This window comes from Bombina bombina, chromosome 1 (assembly GCF_027579735.1).
Source record: "Bombina bombina isolate aBomBom1 chromosome 1, aBomBom1.pri, whole genome shotgun sequence".
NCBI lineage: Eukaryota > Metazoa > Chordata > Amphibia > Anura > Bombinatoridae > Bombina > Bombina bombina.
In genome coordinates this window covers 1,414,771,819-1,414,793,405 of record NC_069499.1, presented here as the reverse complement: position 1 = coordinate 1,414,793,405, position 21,587 = coordinate 1,414,771,819, and the positions used below count along the sequence as shown (strand labels likewise).

The window sequence follows — 21,587 nt, the reverse complement described above, 5'->3', positions numbered from 1 at the left end:
ATTAAAGAAACATTGCTTAGTTTTTTATGGGGTCCTGAATATATACATGGCTTTATACTGGTCATGCTTTTCTTAACTGTAATATAAAATAAAGTCAAATAAACTAAACAGCATTATTATACAGGCCACTGTCTTAGAGGGGGCTCCATGGCAGTAATCTTCCCCTTTGTTGGAAAGGCATTAAAATAAAGTGAAGAAAAGCAGTTTAGTAGCATCTACTTTTTGCAGCTACTTGGAACCTTACAAAATTGATGTTCCATTTCTTACCATTGGTTATTTATTCTGTATAGTGGGGCACTATTGTGTTAAAAACAGGGCTAGATTACGAGTGGAGTGGTAAGTACCACTCCCACGCTAACTCCGCTCGACTTCTGCTCTTTGCGCAAGTCGGGTAGCGTGCGTATTACAAGTTGAAAGTAAAAATGTATCACTTGTACGCTACCCAACGAGCGCAAAGAGCAGAAGTTAGAATATTGGGATTGGGTTAACGTACTCTCCCATTGACTATAATGGAGAGAAAGTGTGTGTGTGGGGGGGAATAACACCCATACTAATGCGCTAACCTGGAACTCCATAAGCCCCCTACTCTAATAACCCCTAAACCATCGCATAACCCCTACACCGCCACAGCCCCCATCGCAAAGTTTGATCGGTAAATGTGATTGCATTTGAGCAATCGCATTTACTTTCAACTTGTAATACGAGCTGACATTACCGCTCAACGCCACCCATAGAAAATATGGGGAGAGTAAATTACCGCGATTTAAACAGCACGCCACTTGTAATATGGATTGCAATTACGCTCCTTGCGCTAAAGATAGTGCTCCACTCGTAATCTGGCCCTGTGTTAGCAATTTGATAATACCATTTTTATTAATACAAAAACCTTACTGTGTGTACTTGAAATGACATGCAGATTTAATAAAATTTACTACAAAATGTAAATGAATATGGATCTATGATAATGGACATATAAATCCCTGAATGTCTTATTCATAATGCAATTTATTAACTGGAAAGATTGCTGGAGATCTGAGCCAGTTTTTCCTACCCATCTAGGTCAGTGTTTTTCAACCAGTGTGCCGTGAGAGATCCTCAGGTGTGCCACGGCAGACTGACAACAGTGTGACATATTTTTTAAACTTTGCTTGTTTTTTACTCCTAGTGCAGGGGTAGTTTGTAGGAGGCATGGCATAACAGCACAATACATACAGTATGTGTGTGTTTGTGTGTATGTGTATATATATATGCTGTATTAGGCTACAATGTGTGATTTCTTTTAAATTTTGGGATGGTGGTGTGCCACAGGATTTTTTAATGTAAAAAAGTGTGCCACGGCAAAAAAAAGGTTAAAAATCACTGATCTAGGTAAATGCCCAAGATCACATAAGGGTGGGGACACCAGCACTTTCTATATTATACATTTGGCGTTTCCCATCTCTAAACAATAACTTTTAAAATATAATATTAATATAGACAATTCTATGGCTCCGTTAAAAACACAGGGTTTTTTTAAAGGTAAAAATAAGCTACAGCAATGCACAATAATGTGGTTTATGAAGTGGAATCACATCACCTCTCTTTTCACATTAACCCCTTAACGACCAAGGACGTACGCCACACGTCCTCAAAAAAAATACAGTTAATGACCGAGGACGTGTGGCGTACGTCCTTGGTCTGGAAAGCATCTGGAAGCGATCCTGCTCGCTTCCAGCTGCTTTCCGGTTATTGCAGCGATGCCTCGATATCGAGGCATCCTGCAATAACCCCCCTTGGACATCCGATGCAGAGAGAGCCACTCTGTGGCCCTCTCTGCACCGGACATCGGTGGCCGGTATCGTTGGTGGGTGGGAGCAAGTCTGGGAGGCGGGTGGGCGGCCATCGATGTGCCGAATGAAGTGGAGGGGGGCGGGATCGGGGGCGGGACAGACGGGAGCGGGGGGCGGCGGGCGGGCGCGTGCACGGTGCGGGAGCGGGAGGGAACCGCAACACTGCAGAAAAATAAAGGTCAATAAAAGTAAAACAACAAACATTTAAAAAAAAAAAAAATCTAAGGGATCTGGAAGGGGTGGGGGTTGATCTGGGGGGGGGGAAGCTACACTACAGAAAAGGGCAATTAAATAAAAAAAAAAACACTTTTTTTACTAAACTGGGTACTGGCAGACAGCTGCCAGTACCCAAGATGGCGCCTATTAAGGCAGAGGGGGAGGGTTAGAGATCTGTTTGGTGGGGGATCAGTGAGGTTGGGGGCTAAGGGGGGATCCTACACAGTAGCATATGTAAATATGCTAAGAAAAAAAAAAAAAAAAAAAAAAATATAGCTTTTATTTTAGTACTGGCAGTTTCTGCCAGTACTTAAGATGGCGGGGACAATTGTGGGGTGGGGGAGGGAAGAAAGCTGTTTGGGAGGGATCAGGGGGTCTGATGTTTCAGGTGGGAGGCTGAGCTCTACACTAAAGCTAAAATTAACCCTGCAAGCTCCCTACAAGCTACATAATTAACCCCATCACTGCTAGCCATAATACACGTGTGATGCGCAGCGGCATTTGGTGGCCTTCTAATTACCAAAATGCAACGCCAAAGTCATATATGTCTGCTATTTCTGAACAAAGGGGATCCCAGAGAAGCATTTACAACCATTTGTGCCATAATTGCACAAGCTGTTTGTAAATAATTTCAGTGAGAAACCTAAAGTTTGTGAAAAAGTTTGTGAAAAAGTTTGTGAAATAGGGAACGTTTTTTTTTATTTGATCACATTTGGCGGTGAAATGGTGGCATGAAATATACCAAAATGGGCCTAGATCAATACTTTGGGTTGTCTACTACACTACACTAAAGCTAAAATTAACCCTACAAGCTCCCTACAAGCTACATAATTAACCCCTTCACTGCTGGGCATAATACACGTGTGGTACGCAGTGGCATTTAGCGGCCTTCTAATTACCAAAAAGCAATGCCAAAGCCATATATGTCTGCTATTTCTGAACAAAGGGGATCCCAGAGAAGCATTTACAACCATTTGTGCCATAATTGCACAAGCTGTTTGTAAATGATTTCAGTGAAAAACCTAAAATTGTGAAAAATTTAACGTTTTTTTAATTTGATCGCATTTGGCGGTGAAATGGTGGCATGAAATATACCAAAATTGGCCTAGATCAATACTTGGGGTTGTGTACTACACTACACTAAAGCTAAAATTACCTCTAAAAGCTCCCTACATGCTCCCTAATTAACCCCTTCACTACTGGGCATAATACACGTGTAGTGCGCAGTGGCATTTAGCAGCCTTCTAATTGCTAAAAAGCAATGCCAAAGCCATATATGTCTGCTATTTCTGAACAAAAGGGATCCCAGAGAAGAATTTACAACCATTTATGCCATAATTGCACAAGCTGTTTGTAAATAATTTCAGTGAGAAACCAAAAGTTTGTGAAAAAAATAGTGAAAAAGTGAACGATTTTTTGTATTTAATCGCATTTGGCGGCGAAATGATGGCATGAAATATACCAAAATGGGCCTAGATCAATACTTTGGGATGTCTACTAAAAAAAAATATATACATGTCAATGGATATTCAGAGATTCCTGAAAGATATTAGTGTTCTAATGTAACTAGCGCTAATTTTGAAAAATAATGGTTTGGAAATAGCAAAGTGCTACTTGTATTTATGGCCCTATAACTTACAAAAAAAGCAAAGAAGATGTAAACATTGGGTATTTCTAAACTCAGGACAAAATTTAGAAACTATTTAGCATGGGTGTTTTTTGGTGGTTGTAGATGTGTAACAGATTTTGGGGGTCAAAGTTAGAAAAACATAATTTATGCTTACCTGATAAATTCCTTTCTTCTGTAGTGTGATCAGTCCACGGGTCATCATTACTTCTGGGATATTACTCCTCCCCAACAGGAAGTGCAAGAGGATTCACCCAGCAGAGTTGCATATAGCTCCTCCCCTCTACGTCACCCCCAGTCATTCGACCAAGGACCAACGAGAAAGGAGAAACCAAGGGTGTAGTGGTGACTGGAGTATAATTTAAAAAATAATTACCTGCCTTAAAAACAGGGCGGGCCGTGGACTGATCACACTACAGAAGAAAGGAATTTATCAGGTAAGCATAAATTATGTTTTCTTCTGTTAAGTGTGATCAGTCCACGGGTCATCATTACTTCTGGGATACCAATACCAAAGCAAAAGTACACGGATGACGGGAGGGATAGGCAGGCTCTTTTATACAGAAGGAACCACTGCCTGAAGAACCTTTCTCCCAAAAATAGCCTCCGAGGAAGCAAAAGTGTCAAATTTGGAAAATTTGGAAAAAGTATGAAGCGAAGACCAAGTTGCAGCCTTGCAAATCTGTTCAACAGAGGCCTCATTCTTGAAGGCCCAAGTGGAAGCCACAGCTCTAGTAGAATGAGCTGTAATTCTTTCAGGAGGCTGCTGTCCAGCAGTCTCATAAGCTAAACGTATTATACTACGAAGCCAAAAAGAAAGAGAGGTAGCAGAAGCCTTTTGACCTCTCCTCTGACCAGAGTACACGACAAACAGAGAAGACGTTTGTCGAAATTCCTTAGTTGCCTGTAAATAAAATTTTAGGGCACGAACTACGTCCAGATTGTGTAGTAAACGTTCCTTCTTCGAAGAAGGATTTGGACACAAAGAAGGAACAACAATCTCTTGATTGATATTCCTGTTAGTGACTACCTTAGGTAAGAACCCAGGTTTAGTACGCAGAACTACCTTATCGGAATGAAAAATCAAATAAGGAGAATCACAATGTAAGGCTGATAACTCAGAGACTCTTCGAGCCGAGGAAATAGCCATTAAAAATAGAACTTTCCAAGATAACAATTTATATCAATGGAATGGAGGGGTTCAAACGGAACGCCCTGTAAAACGTTAAGAACAAGGTTTAAACTCCATGGCGGAGCAACAGTTTTAAACACAGGCTTAATCCTCGCCAAAGCCTGACAAAAAGCCTGAACGTCTGGCACTTCTGACAGACGTTTGTGTAACAGAATAGACAGAGCTGAGATCTGTCCCTTTAATGAACTAGCAGATAAACCCTTTTCTAAACCTTCTTGTAGAAAAGACAATATCCTAGGAATCCTAACCTTACTCCAAGAGTAACCTTTGGATTCACACCAATATAGGTATTTACGCCATATCTTATGGTAAATCTTTCTGGTAACAGGCTTCCTAGCCTGTATTAAGGTGTCAATAACTGACTCAGAAAACCCACGTCTTGATAAAATCAAACGTTCAATTTCCAAGCAGTCAGCTTCAGAGAAGTTAGATTTTGATGTTTGAAAGGACCCTGTATCAGGAGGTCCTGTTTCAGAGGTAGAGACCAAGGTGGACAGGATGACATGTCCACCAGGTCTGCATACCAAGTCCTGCGTGGCCATGCAGGTGCTATCAGAATCACTGATGTTCTCTCCTGTTTGATTCTGGCAATCAGTCGAGGAAGCATCGGGAAGGGTGGAAACACATAAGCCATCCTGAAGTCCCAAGGTGCTGTCAGGGCATCTATTAAGACTGCTCCTGGATCCCTGGATCTGGACCCGTAACGAGGAAGCTTGGCGTTCTGTCGAGACGCCATGAGATCTATCTCTGGTTTGCCCCAACGTCGAAGTATTTGGGCAAAGACCTCCGGATGAAGTTCCCACTCCCCCGGATGAAAAGTCTGACGACTTAAGAAATCCGCCTCCCAGTTCTCCACTCCCGGGATGTGGATTGCTGACAGGTGGCAAGAGTGAGACTCTGCCCAGCGAATTATCTTTGATACTTCCATCATTGCTAGGGAGCTTCTTGTCCCTCCCTGATGGTTGATGTAAGCTACAGTCGTGATGTTGTCCGACTGAAACCTGATGAACCCCCGAGTTGTCAACTGGGGCCAAGCCAGGAGGGCATTGAGAACTGCTTTCAATTCCAGAATGTTTATTGGCAGGAGACTCTCCTCCTGACTCCATTGTCCCTGAGCCTTCAGAGAATTCCAGACGGCACCCCAACCTAGAAGGCTGGCGTCTGTTGTTACAATTGTCCAGTCTGGTCTGCTGAATGGCATCCCCCTGGACAGATGTGGCCGAGAAAGCCACCATAGAAGAGAATTTCTGGTCTCTTGATCCAGATTCAGAGAAGGGGACAAGTCTGAGTAATCCCCATTCCACTGACTTAGCATGCATAATTGCAGTGGTCTGAGGTGTAAGCGAGCAAATGGCACTATGTCCATTGCCGCTACCATTAAGCCGATTACCTCCATGCATTGAGCCACCGACGGGTGTTGAATGGAATGAAGGGTGCGGCAAGCACTTTGAAGTCTTGTTAACCTGTCCTCTGTCAGGTAAATCTTCATTTCTACAGAATCTATAAGAGTCCCCAGGAAGGGAACTCTTGTGAGTGGAACGAGTGAACTCTTCTTTTCGTTCACCTTCCATCCATGTGACCTTAGAAAAGCCAGTACTAACTCTGTATGAGACTTGGCAGTTTGAAAGCTTGAAGCTTGTATCAGAATGTGGTCTAGGTACGGAGCTACCGAAATTCCCCGCGGTCTTAGTACCGCCAGAAGAGCACCTAGAACCTTTGTGAAGATTCTTGGAGCTGTAGCCAATCCGAATGGAAGAGCTACAAACTGGTAATGCCTGTCTAGAAAGGCAAACCTTAGATACCGGTAATGATCTTTGTGAATCGGTATGTGAAGGTAAGCATCCTTTAAATCCACTGTGGTCATGTACTGACCTTCTTGGATCATGGGTAAAATTGTCCGAATAGTCTCCATTTTGAATGATGGAACTCTTAGGAATTTGTTTAGGATCTTTAAATCCAGGATTGGTCTGAAAGTTCCCTCTTTTTTGGGAACCACAAACAGATTTGAGTAAAACCCTTGTCCCTGTTCCGACCGTGGAACTGGATGGATTACTCCCATTAACAATAGTTCTTGTATGCAGCGTAGAAACGCTTCTTTCTTTGTTTGGTTTGTTGACAACCTTGACAGATGAAATCTCTCTCTTGGAGGAGAGTATTTGAAGTCCAGAAGGTATCCCTGAGATATTATCTCTAGCGCCCAGGGATCCTGGACATCTCTTGCCCAAGCCTGGGCGAAGAGAGAAAGTCTGCCCCCCACTAGATCCAATCCCGGATCGGGGGCCCTCAATTCATGCTGTTTTAGTGGCAGCAGCAGGTTTCCTGGCCTGCTTGCCCTTGTTCCAGGACTGGTTAGGTCTCCAGCCTTGTCTGTAGCGAGCAACAGATCCTTCTTGTTTTGGAGTAGTGGAAGTTGATGCTGCTCCTGCTTTGAAATTCCGAAAGGAACGAAAATTAGACTGTCTAGCCTTAGGTTTGGCCTTGTCTTGAGGCAGGGCGTGGCCCTTACCTCCTGTAATGTCAGCGATAATTTCTTTCAAACCGGGCCCAAATAAGGTCTGCCCCTTGAAAGGTATATTAAGTAATTTGGACTTAGAAGTTACATCAGCTGACCAGGATTTTAGCCACAGTGCTCTGCGCGCCTGAATGGCGAATCCGGAATTCTTAGCCGTAAGTTTAGTTAAATGTACTACGGCTTCCGAAATGAATGAATTAGATAGCTTAAGTATTCTAAGCCTGTCCGAAATGTCGTCCAGCGTAGCTGAACTAAGGTTCTCTTCTAGAGACTCAATCCAGAATGCCGCTGCAGCCGTGACCGGCGCAATGCATGCAAGGGGTTGCAATATAAAACCTTGTTGAACAAACATTTTCTTAAGGTAACCCTCTAACTTTTTATCCATTGGATCTGAAAAGGCACAGCTATCCTCTACCGGGATAGTGGTACGCTTAGCTAAAGTAGAAACTGCTCCCTCCACCTTAGGGACCGTTTGCCATAAGTCCCGTGTGGTGGTGTCTATTGGAAACATCTTTCTAAATATCGGAGGGGGTGAGAACGGCACACCGGGTCTATCCCACTCCTTAGTAATAATTTCAGTTAGTCTCTTAGGTATAGGAAAAACGTCAGTACTTGTTGGTACAGCAAAATATTTATCCAACCTACACATTTTCTCTGGTATTGCAACTGTGTTACAATCATTCAGGGCCGCTAACACCTCCCCTAGTAAAACACGGAGGTTTTCCAGCTTAAATTTAAAATTTGAAATATCTGAATCCAATCTGTTTGGATCAGAACCGTCAGCCGCAGAATGAAGCTCTCCGTCCTCATGTTCTGCAAGTTGTGACGCAGTATCTGACATGGCCCTAACATTATCAGCGCAGTCTGTTCTCACCCCAGAGTGATCACGCTTGCCTCTTAGTTCTGGTAATTTAGCCAAAACCTCAGTCATAACAGTAGCCATATCTTGTAATGTTATTTGTAATGGCCGCCCAGATGTACTGGGCGCCACCATATCGCGCACCTCCCGAGCGGGAGATGCAGGTACTGTCACGTGAGGCGAGTTAGTCGGCATAACTCTCCCCTCGTTGTTTGGTGAAATTTGTTCAATTTGTACAGATTGACTTTTATTTAACGTAGCATCAATACAGTTAGTACATAAATTTCTATTGGGCTCCACTTTGGCGTTAGTACAAATAGTACAGGTCTCATCCTCTGAATCAGACATGTTTAACACACTAGCAAATAAACTTGCAACTTGGAAATATTATTCAAGTAAAATACAATGAAAAAACGAACTGTGCTTAAGAAGCACTGAAGATATATAACAGTTGAAATCAATAAACTTTTTAAAACAAAACACAATTTAGCAAAGGCTTGTTCCCATTAGCAAAGAATAACTAACCCTGATGGCATAAAAAAGTTAAAGAATAAACATTTTTTATCACAGTCAACTACAATCTCACAGCTCTGTTAGATTACTTCCCTCAAACAAGCTTTGAAGATCCCTGAGTTCTGTAGAGATAAACCGGAACATGCAGGAAAAAAACAATGAGCTTCTGACTGAAATTTTTGATGCGTAGCAAAAGCGCCAAAAAAAAAAGGTCCCACCCCCTCACACACAACAGTGAGAGAGATCAGTAAACTGTCATAATTAGATCAAGCAACTGCCAAGTGGAAAAATAGTGCCCAAACATTTTATTCACCCAGTACCTCAGAAAATGAAAACGATTTTACATTCCAGCAAAAACGTTTAACATAAATTAAGAGTTATTAAAAAGCCTGTTGCTTTGCAATTAGGCTAAAGTCTTATATACACAGTGTAATTCCAGTGAAGTACCATTCCCCAGAATACTCAAATGTAAAAACATAATTTATGCTTACCTGATAAATTCCTTTCTTCTGTTGTGTGATCAGTCCACGGGTCATCATTACTTCTGGGATATAACTCCTCCCCAACAGGAAATGCAAGAGGATTCACCCAGCAGAGCTGCATATAGCTCCTCCCCTCTACGTCAGTCCCAGTCATTCGACCAAGAATCAACGAGAAAGGAGTAACCAAGGGTGAAGTGGTGACTGGAGTATAATTTAAAAGATATTTACCTGCCTTAAAACAGGGCGGGCCGTGGACTGATCACACAACAGAAGAAAGGAATTTATCAGGTAAGCATAAATTATGTTTTCTTCTGTTATGTGTGATCAGTCCACGGGTCATCATTACTTCTGGGATACCAATACCAAAGCAAAAGTACACGGATGACGGGAGGGATAGGCAGGCTCATTATACAGAAGGAACCACTGCCTGAAGAACCTTTCTCCCAAAAATAGCCTCCGAAGAAGCAAAAGTGTCAAATTTGTAAAATTTGGAAAAAGTATGAAGCGAAGACCAAGTTGCAGCCTTGCAAATCTGTTCAACAGAGGCCTCATTCTTAAAGGCCCAAGTGGAAGCCACAGCTCTAGTGGAGTGAGCTGTAATTCTTTCAGGAGGCTGCTGTCCAGCAGTCTCATAGGCTAAACGTATTATGCTACGAAGCCAAAAAGAGAGAGAGGTAGCAGAAGCTTTTTGACCTCTCCTCTGTCCAGAATAAACGACAAACAGGGAAGAAGTTTGGCGAAAATCTTTAGTTGCCTGCAAGTAGAACTTGAGGGCACGAACTACATCCAGATTGTGTAGAAGACGTTCCTTCTTTGAAGAAGGATTTGGACACAAGGATGGAACAACAATCTCTTGATTGATATTCCTGTTAGTGACTACCTTAGGTAAGAACCCAGGTTTAGTACGCAGAACTACCTTGTCTGAGTGAAAAATCAGATAAGGAGAATCACAATGTAAGGCTGATAACTCAGAGACTCTTCGAGCCGAGGAAATAGCCATTAAAAACAGAACTTTCCAAGATAACAATTTTATATCAATGGAATGAAGGGGTTCAAACGGAACACCCTGTAAAACGTTAAGAACTAAGTTTAAACTCCATGGCGGAGCAACGGCTTTAAACACAGGCTTGATCCTAGCTAAAGCCTGACAAAAGGCCTGGACGTCTGGATTTTCTGACAGACGCCTGTGTAACAAGATGGACAGAGCTGAAATCTGTCCCTTTAATGAACTAGCTGATAAACCCTTTTCTAAACCTTCTTGTAGAAAGGACAATATCCTAGCGATCCTAACCTTACTCCAGGAGTAACCTTTGGATTCGCACCAGTATAGGTATTTACGCCATATTTTATGGTAAATCCTTCTGGTAACAGGCTTCCTAGCCTGTATCAGGGTATCAATAACCGACTCAGAAAAACCACGTTTTGATAAAATCAAGCGTTCAATTTCCAAGCAGTCAGCTTCAGAGAAGTTAGATTTTGATGTTTGAATGGACCCTGTATCAGAAGGTCCTGTCTTAGAGGTAGAGACCAAGGCGGACAGGATGACATGTCCACTAGATCTGCATACCAAGTCCTGCGTGGCCATGCAGGCGCTATTAGAATCACTGATGCTCTCTCCTGTTTGATTTTGGCAATCAATCGAGGAAGCAGCGGGAAGGGTGGAAACACATAAGCCATCCCGAAGTTCCAAGGTGCTGTCAAAGCATCTATCAGAACCGCTCCCGGATCCCTGGATCTGGACCCGTAGAGAGGAAGTTTGGCGTTCTGGCGAGACGCCATGAGATCTATCTCTGGTTTGCCCCAACGTCGAAGTATTTGGGCAAAGACCTCCGGATGAAGTTCCCACTCCCCCGGATGAAAAGTCTGGCGACTCAAGAAATCCGCCTCCCAGTTCTCCACTCCCGGGATGTGGATTGCTGACAGGTGGCAAGAGTGAGACTCTGCCCAGCGAATTATCTTTGATACTTCCATCATTGCTAGGGAGCTTCTTGTCCCTCCCTGATGGTTGATGTAAGCTACAGTCGTGATGTTGTCCGACTGAAACCTGATGAACCCCCGAGTTGTTAATTGGGGCCAAGCCAGAAGGGCATTGAGAACTGCTCTCAATTCCAGGATGTTTATTGGAAGGAGACTCTCCTCCTGATTCCATAGTCCCTGAGCCTTCAGAGAATTCCAGACAGCGCCCCAACCTAGTAGGCTGGCGTCTGTTGTTACAATTGTCCAGTCTGGCCTGCTGAATGGCATCCCCCTGGACAGGTGTGGCCGATAAAGCCACCATAGAAGAGAATTTCTGGTCTCTTGATTCAGATTCAGAGTAGGGGACAAATCTGAGTAATCCCCATTCCACTGACTTAGCATGCACAATTGCAGCGGTCTGAGGTGTAGGCGTGCAAAAGGTACTATGTCCATTGCCGCTACCATTAAGCCGATCACCTCCATGCATTGAGCTACTGACGGGTGTTGAATGGAATGAAGGACACGGCATGCATTTTGAAGCTTTGTTAACCTGTCTTCTGTCAGGTAAATCTTCATTTCTACAGAATCTATAAGAGTCCCCAAGAATGGAACTCTTGTGAGAGGAAAAAGAGAACTCTTCTTTTCGTTCACTTTCCATCCATGCGACTTTAGGAATGCCAGAACTAACTCTGTATGAGACTTGGCAGTTTGAAAGCTTGAAGCTTGTATTAGAATGTCGTCTAGGTACGGAGCTACCGAAATCCCTCGCGGTCTTAGTACCGCCAGAAGGGCACCCAGAACCTTTGTGAAGATTCTTGGAGCCGTAGCCAATCCGAATGGAAGAGCTACAAACTGGTAGTGCCTGTCTAAGAAGGCAAACCTTAGATACCGGTGATGATCTTTGTGAATCGGTATGTGAAGGTAAGCATCTTTTAAATCCACTGTGGTCATGTACTGACCCTTTTGGATCATGGGTAAGATTGTCCGAATAGTTTCCATTTTGAACGATGGAACTCTTAGGAATTTGTTTAGAATCTTTAAATCTAAGATTGGCCTGAAAGTTCCCTCTTTTTTGGGAACCACAAACAGGTTTGAGTAGAACCCTTGTCCTTGTTCCGACCGCGGAACCGGATGGATCACTCCCATTAATAACAGATCTTGTACACAGCGTAGAAACGCTTCTTTCTTTATCTGGTTTGTTGACAACCTTGACAGATGAAATCTCCCTCTTGGGGGAGATAATTTGAAGTCTAGAAGGTATCCCTGAGATATGATCTCTAGCGCCCAGGGATCCTGAACATCTCTTGCCCAGGCCTGGGCGAAGAGAGAAAGTCTGCCCCCCACTAGATCCGGTCCCGGATCGGGGGCTCTCGGTTCATGCTGTCTTTGGGGCAGCAGCAGGTTTCCTGGCCTGCTTGCTCTTGTTCCAGGACTGGTTAGGCTTCCAGCCTTGCCTGTAACGAGCAACAGCTCCCTCCTGTTTTGGTGCAGTGGAGGTTGATGCTGCTCCTGTTTTGAAATTCCGAAAGGGACGAAAATTAGACTGTCTAGCCTTAGCTTTGGCTTTGTCTTGAGGTAGGGCGTGGCCCTTACCTCCTGTAATGTCAGCGATAATTTCTTTCAAACCGGGCCCAAATAAAGACTGCCCCTTGAAAGGTATATTAAGTAATTTGGACTTAGAAGTAACATCAGCTGACCAGGATTTTAGCCACAGCGCCCTACGTGCCTGTATGGCGAATCCTGAGTTCTTAGCCGTAAGTTTGGTTAAATGTACTACGGCCTCCGAAATGAATGAATTAGCTAGTTTAAGGACTCTAAGCCTGTCCGTAATGTCGTCTAGCGTAGATGAACTAAGGTTCTCTTCCAGAGACTGAATCCAAAATGCTGCCGCAGCCGTAATCGGCGCGATACATGCAAGGGGTTGCAATATAAAACCTTGTTGAACAAACATTTTCTTAAGGTAACCCTCTAATTTTTTATCCATTGGATCTGAAAAAGCACAGCTATCCTCCACCGGGATAGTGGTACGCTTAGCTAAAGTAGAAACTGCTCCCTCCACCTTAGGGACCGTTTGCCATAAGTCCCGAGTGGTGGTGTCTATTGGAAACATCTTTCTAAATATTGGAGGGGGTGAGAACGGCACACCGGGTCTATCCCACTCCTTAGTAACAATTTCAGTTAGTCTCTTAGGTATAGGAAAAACGTCAGTACTCGCCGGTACCGCAAAGTATTTATCCAACCTACACAGTTTCTCTGGTATTGCAACGGTGTTACAATCATTGAGAGCTGCTAAGACCTCCCCTAGTAATACACGGAGGTTCTCCAATTTAAATTTAAAATTTGAAATATCTGAATCCAATCTGTTTGGATCAGAACCGTCACCTACAGAATGAAGCTCTCCGTCCTCATGCTCTGCAAGCTGTGACGCAGTATCAGACATGGCCCTAGTATTGTCAGCGCACTCTGTTCTCACCCCAGAGTGATCACGCTTGCCTCTTAGTTCTGGTAATTTAGACAAAACTTCAGTCATAACAGTAGCCATATCTTGTAATGTTATCTGTAATGGCCGCCCAGATGTACTAGGCGCCATAATATCACGCACCTCCCGGGCGGGAGATGCAGGTACTGCCGCGTGAGGCGAGTTAGTCGGCATAACTCTCCCCTCGCTGTTTGGTGAAATTTGTTCAAATTGTACAGATTGACTTTTATTTAAAGTAGCATCAATACAGTTAGTACATAAATTTCTATTGGGCTCCACCTTGGCATTGGAACAAATGACACAGATATCTTCCTCTGAGTCAGACATGTTTAACACACTAGCAATAAACTTGCAACTTGGTTATAATCTTTTTTAGCAAAAACGTACTGTGCCTCAAAGAGGTACTAAACGATTAAATGACAGTTGAAATAATGAACTGAAAAACAGTTATAGCATCAAACTTTAAAACAACACAACTTTTAGCAAAGGTTTGTTCCCATTAGAAAAATAACAATAATTAAATTTGACATAAAAATTACAGAGCAACGTTTTTATTCACAGTCAATATAAAATTCTCACAGCTCTGCTGAGAGAATCTACCTCCCTCCAAAGAAGTTTGAAGACCCCTGAGATCTGTCAGAGATGAACCGGATCATGCAGGAAATATAAGAGTAACTGACTGGAATTTTTTGATGCGTAGCAAAGAGCGCCAAAAACGGCCCCTCCCCCTCACACACAGCAGTGAAGAGAAACGAAACTGTCACAATTAAAACCAAACAACTGCCAAGTGGAAAATAATGCCCAAATATTTATTCACTCAGTACCTCAGAAATGTAAACGATTCTACATTCCAGCAAAAACGTTTAACATGATAAATACTTATTAAAAGGATTAGTGACTTTTAACAGAGTAGTTCCGGTGAAATACCATCCCCAGAATACTGAAGTGTATACATACATGTCATTATAACGGTATGGCAGGATTTTCTCATCAATTCCATTCAGAAAATAAAAACTGCTACATACCTCAATGCAGATTCATCTGCCCGCTGTCCCCTGATCTGAAGCTTTTACCTACCTCCCTCAGATGGCCGAGAACAGCAATATGATCTTAACTACTCCGGTTAAAATCATAGTAAAAAACTCTGGTAGATTCTTCCTCAAACTCTGCCAGAGAAGTAATAACACGCTCCGGTGTTATTGTAAAATAACAAACTTTTGATTGAAGTCATAAAAACTAAGTATAATCACCATAGTCCTCTCACACATCCTATCTAGTCGTTGGGTGCAAGAGAATGACTGGGACTGACGTAGAGGGGAGGAGCTATATGCAGCTCTGCTGGGTGAATCCTCTTGCATTTCCTGTTGGGGAGGAGTTATATCCCAGAAGTAATGATGACCCGTGGACTGATCACACATAACAGAAGAAATATTCATACATGATATTATGTCGGTATGGCAGGATTTTCTCATCAATTCCATTGTCAGAAAATAAAAACTGCTACATACCTCTTTGCAGATTAAACTGCCCGCTGTCCCCTGATCTGAAGTTTACCTCTCCTCAGATGGCCGAGAAACAGCAATATGATCTTAACAACTCCGGCTAAAATCATAGTAAAAACTCTGGTAGATTCTTCTTCAAACTCTACCAGAGAAGGAATAGCACACTCCGGTGCTATTAAAAATAACAAACTTTTGATTGAAGAAATAAACTAAATAAAATCACCATAGTCCTCTCACACATCCTATCTAGTCGTTGGGTGCAAGAGAATGACTGGGGGTGACGTAGAGGGGAGGAGCTATATGCAACTCTGCTGGGTGAATCCTCTTGCACTTCCTGTTGGGGAGGAGTAATATCCCAGAAGTAATGATGACACGTGGACTGATCACACTTAACAGAAGAAAAGTGTGTTTTTTTCCATTTTTTCCTCATATTTTATATGTTTTTTTATAGTAAATTATAAGATATGATGAAAATAATGGTATCTTTAGAAAGTCCATTTAATGGCGAGAAAAACGGTATATAATATGTGTGGGTACAGTAAAAGAGGAAAATTACAGCTAAACACAAACACAGCAGAAATGTAAAAATAGCCTTGGTCCCAAACGGACAGAAAATGGAAAAGTGCTGTGGTCATTAAGGGGTTAATCATCTGTACTTCTCTCTCTAATCCAGCAAAGCACTAAAGCCAGCAAGGCAAGCAGACAGAATTATAAAGCACAGTCAGCATAAAGTCAGTAATAAGCTGGTTTAACGCTTTCAGTATTGGAAGAGGCTCTAAGACAGAAGAGGTTAATATCACTTTATCACCTATCTCACCTCTGATAGGTCTTGTTGATTAATGTCAATTTCCAAGGAGGCCTATAAACAAACAAATACACATTATATAATATATACAAATGTTGGTTTTGGGTCAACTGCAGACTCTTACCAACAGAGACACTAATTTGCAAATTGGCATTCTAGATGACACAATGTGGGCAAAACATTTTTTTTGTAATGGAATGTTAAAACTGTGATAACCTACTGTCTATCCAGTACTTTAATGGAATAGCCTAGTCAAAATGAAACTTTCATGATTCAGATAGAGGATGCAATTTTAAGCAAATGTCTAATTTACTCCTATTATTAGTCTTTGTTCTCTTGGTATCTTTATTTGAAAAGTAGGAATGTAAGCTCCCAGGGTATTGCTTGCTGATTGGTGACTACATTTAGAAACCAGTTCATGTATAAACACACAAAGAAGTTAACACTTCACTTATTAGTATCCAATCCAAAAATTTCTGGTGCACACCTGACGTACCCCCCTTCCAAAGGTCCATAGCGAAGTACTTGTAGTAGAACACCCAGGTGGCACACACGATAGATAACAGAACCTTTTAATACAGTGAGCAACGTTTCGGGGCTCCTGCCCCTTTATCAAGCTTATGAGCTTGATAAAGGGGCATGAGTCCCGAAACATTGCTCACTGTATTAAAAGGTACTGTTATCTATCGTGAGTGCCACCTGGGTGTTCTATTATAAATACATTTAGACACCAATCAGAAAGCACTACACAGGTGCTGAACCAAAAATGGGCCGGCTCCTAAGATTACACTCTTGCTTTTTCAAATAAAGACAACAAAGAAAACATTTGATGATAGGAGTAAATTGGAAAGTTGCCTAAAATTGAATGCTCTATCTGAATCATGAATGTTTAATTTTGAATAGACTATCCATTAAAGTAATTGTTTCATTAAGAAGTATAACTCTTTCAATATTTTTCTTAGTAGCTGGGATGGTAGGTTTTGATTTGCAAGAGTTTTCTCTCACTGGTGATATCTATATCTAGTTCATACTATAATACATTGGAAAATAGGTTATGTTTTTGGATGTGGTCAGACTGTCAACCTATTATTTAACCAATGTTTAAAGTGAATGATGTGTTTAGTTATTAGGATTTGTAACATACTATATTCTACATTTACCATTTCTAAGAGATATAGGGCCCTATCTATCAAGCTCCGAATGAAGCTTGACGGCCCGTGTTTCTGGCGAGTCTTCAGACTTGCCAGAAACAGCAGTTATGAAGCAGTGGTCACAAAGACCGCTGCTCGATAACCCTGTCCGCCTGCTCTGAGCAGGCAGACAGGAATCGCAACAATTCAACCCTATCGAGTACGATCGGGTTGTTTGACACCCCCTGATGGCGGCCCATTGGCTGCGAGTCTGCAGGGGGCGGCGTTGCACCAGCAGCTCTTGTGAGCTGCTGGTGCAATGTTAAATGCGGAGAGCGTATTGCTCTCTGCATTCAGCAATGTCTTGCGGACCTGATCCGCACTGTCAGATCAGGTCCGCAAGACATTTCTTAAATATGCCTCATAAACTGCACCAATCTGTGATCATTTAAACCAGCGGTTGCCAACCTGGGGTACGTGTACCCCTGGGGGTACTTGGCAGGCCGGTTAGGGGTACACAAAAATATTGTTGGTAATGGCGGAAGATGCGGGGGGAGGGTCGGGGGGGCACTCTCAATGGGTCATCAACTAATAAGCATCCTGGAACTGTAGAAGGAAGGAGCATTTAGCTTGAAAGTGACAAATGAAGTCCTGGCCTGGCATATAGGCAGATGGGAGCCCCTGCACCTGAAATATGTGGACCGGTGTGGATGACTCCGGTCCACATATTAATGATCACCCTGTGTCACCAGACAGCTTAGCCTCCTGCTCCACCCACCTCTGTCCCATGCACACAATTTTGACTGCAAGTGCTCAAATAGAAGCGGCACTGCAGCAGCATAGCTACGTGGACACGTGTGATAGAGCCGTTGAGATTGCGCGTCACACAGGCGAGGCAGGTCTGCATCCCCAAATAAGTTATAGTCAGTGCCGGTAAGTAAAGTACTGCTTCTAGTGCTTGCTTGATTCAGACTGCTTCACTTCCAACTAAAAACGTTCATAGTGGCTGGGTGGTTAATATCGATCTGATCTCACAAATTTAAATATTTATTTTTATGATCATTAACCCCCCCAGGGCCTTGTTTAGGAGCAACCAGGCAGCTGCCAGGGGCACCAGCCACACAGCAGGACTCCTGAGAATAAGATCTGAGCTTTAATCCTGTTGATACACGTACAGTCGTATGCAATTCAGGTATCGCTTACCTCCCCTATAAAAAAGTGCTTCCTTTATTTTGAGGGATGGGTGGGGGTAATGAAGAGAGGGGGTACTCATAAATGAAAAGCCTAATCAAGGGCTACAGAAGAGAAAAAAGTTGGGAACCGCTGATTTAAACTATGTCCACTCCTGCTGGGCATAGCAAGAAAGAGATTTTTTAAAGTACATATTCGATATAAGGGATTTTCTGCTACTTTACCTAAAACCAGACATGAATAGAAACATTGCTCCCTAGATTACAAAAACCTGTTTCTGAAGAAGAAAAACTAGACATACTATAGTTTCAGTTTTGAATAAGAAGCAGCCTTTACATACTTTGGAATGAATATTGTGTTCCGTAGAAAATTCTCAAACTTCTTCTGGAATGAGCTCTCGTCCAAATCTATGACCTGATCTCCATTTTTGTGGCATGGGCAGCACTTATCTTCAGAGTCCAGACTAAAATCTTGGCTGTTACCATCATCATTATCAAACCTGGTGTCAGCACTGCTCGTAGGAAGCTTTAAGCCTGAGGAAAGACAAGGAAAATAATCTCTTCAAAAACAGCTAGCAAAGCCCTCATGGCAAATGTATCTTATAAATCCTACTTATCTATGTATTAATCCATTTCATTTATTTAATTATTATAAAGCATGGGATTTTTATAAACTAAAGCTTAAAGGGACACTGAACCCAATGTTTTACTTTCGTGATTCAGATAGAACATAAAATTTTAAGCAACTTTCTAATTTACTCCTATTATGAAATTTTCTTCATTCTCTTGGTAACTTTATTAGAAATGCAAAAATGTAAGTTTAGATGCCGGCCCATTTTTGGTGGGAAAAAAAAAAAAAGCTTAGATGCCTTCTTTTTCAAATAAAGATAGGAAGAGAACGAAGAAAAATGAATAATAGGAGTAAATTAGAAAGTTGCTTAAAATTGCATTCTCTATCTGAATGCACGATAGTGTCCCTTTAAAGGGACATTAAACACTTTGAGATGGTAATATAAAATGATAAATTGTATATATATAAAACAACTCTGCAATATACTTTCATTATTTATTTTGTCCTCTTTGCCTGTAATTCCATTCTGAAATTGTGAGCTTTTCAGTTCCTGTTAGAAATGGAAGTGCAGAACACTGTTACATCCAGCACAGCCATTGGCTGCACACTCTAGTGACCTATTTATAACTGTCCCTAATTGGCCACAGCAGAGAAGGTAACACAAGTTACAACATGGCAGCTCCCAGTGTTTTATAGACACTAAAACTTTGCACTTATTTTGTCACTTTTTAAACAACTAATGAAACTTTAAAAAATACATCTGCATGTTACTCATGGACTAATCTTTTCTTTGAATGCATCATTCTATCTAGCATGTATTTAGTGTTTAATGTCCCTTTAAGAGATACACAATGTTGCCATTGTATGGTGGAAATGCCTTTTTTAGGCAAATAATGTCTTATTGGCATAACCGCAGTGTTATTCTGGTTAGGTTTCCTCTCATATATCAAATACACCATCTACCAGATTTAGCAATACTGAAAAACTCTTCACATGCTAACAAATGTCTGCTATTCTACAAAGCCCCAAGAAAGGAAAGATGCCTAAGCTTTAGTAGGAGCTGGAGGGACTGGAGAGGAGCATCAGATTTTAAGAGATTGTTTTACTTCTATTAACAAATGTACTTTATTCTCTTGTTCTAATTAGTTTAAAGCATATCTAGATAGGCTTAGGAGCAACAATGCACTGCTAGCTCATTATTGATGGTTACACACATATGCCTCATCAGATGTGCTCAGCTAGCTCCCAGTACTGCATTGCTGCTCTTTTCAAGGATACAAGTAAATTGAAAACTTTCTAAAAATTCAATGTTCTATCTAAATTATGAAAGCTTAATTATGACTTTCATATCCCTTTAATTTTGACTTCCATGGCCCCTTTATGTTTAAAGGGATAGTCTAGTCAAAATCAAACCTTTATGATTCAGATAGATCAGCAATTTTAAGCCACTTTCTAATTTACTCATTTTATCAATTTTTATTTGTTCTCTTGGTATTTATATTTAAAAAAGCAAGAAGCTTAGGAGCCGACCCATTTTTGGTTCTGCACCTGGGTAGCGCTTGCAGATTGCTGTACATAGGTAGTTTGCGATGTGGGGGGCTGTCGGTTTAGGAGTTAATAGTGTAGTGCAGCCTTTGCAGTGGGCTATATGGTGGTTTAGGGGTTATAAGAGTAGGGGTTTTATGGTGATTTGGGCTAGCGCCACTTTTTTGCTCCATTGACTTCTATGGGGTAGTAGGTTATCGTGCATGCACTATAGTGTAAGTTCGGCTTTTTTGCGCGAGTCAGGTTAGCGATGGAGCAATAACTGTTTGCTTTCAACTTGTAATACCAGCGCAACCCGACTCGCGGAAACAGTTTACTGCTAGCACAGTTAGCGAAAGCGCTAATTAGCAATCCACTTGTAATCTAGCCCAAAATAATTAATTTAAGAGACTAAAATTGCAATATACTTTAATGAACTATTATTTTCCTGCTTTTACTGGAAACTACCTAATGGTACCTATGTATGATTACCTTTTTAGCTGACCCTGCAACATTCTACACAGTCATTTCTTAGATCAGAACACAAGATCATTTACATCTATCCCAGAACAGTCACAGGAAAGGCGACCAGAAACATGAACTCCACCACCCAGGTGATAAAGCTTTCTACAGCATCCCTGAACTGCTTGATTTGTAAATTGTTCTAACAAAATAACTGTATGAACGATTTTAAAGCATTTCTTTTCTATGCATATATTTTACAGTGCAGTGCTTAAGAGATATATATTAAAGTGCTTTCATGTTCCTTTAAAGACATCCTCTAGGTCTCTGTGTTATGGGAGAAACAGATATTTAACCACAATAATTTTAAAAGCCAACAAGCTATTGCTTAACAAGAAATCTGACTTGGGCAGATGATCAACAAACCATAAATCTGTTGTATCAGTTCTCTGATACCTGAATGTTACCATTAAGATTACAGTTTTTATTTTGAAAACAAACATTTCAGGGTTATTGAGTTTCTCTTCGTTTTGCTTGAGGCAGATTTAAAACGTGCTTTTAGAATCTATGCTTGTTCAACTCTACAAATATTTTGAAGTACAGCATTGAGAGTAAGTTTGTTTTCGAGGCAAACTGTGTCAATATTTCATGGGTTAAAAAAAACATCTTGCATAAAAAAAAGAGTTTGACTCCAAAATAATTATGTGTGAAACAGTGTGAATAGTTTAGAAAGTATAG

General features: G+C 41.6%; 1 protein-coding gene across 1 annotated transcript in view; it reads right to left on the bottom strand.

Moving 5' to 3' along the window:
• Positions 1 to 21,587, bottom strand: part of INSRR (insulin receptor related receptor) — a 365,100-nt gene that overhangs the window by 51,977 nt on the left and 291,536 nt on the right. The window contains exons 10-11 of the mRNA XM_053705334.1: positions 18,634 to 18,826; positions 15,985 to 16,026 (exon numbers count right to left, since the gene is read on the bottom strand). Of these exons, the coding sequence (XP_053561309.1) occupies positions 15,985 to 16,026; positions 18,634 to 18,826 (235 nt within the window). The remainder of the gene's footprint in view (positions 1 to 15,984; positions 16,027 to 18,633; positions 18,827 to 21,587) is intronic.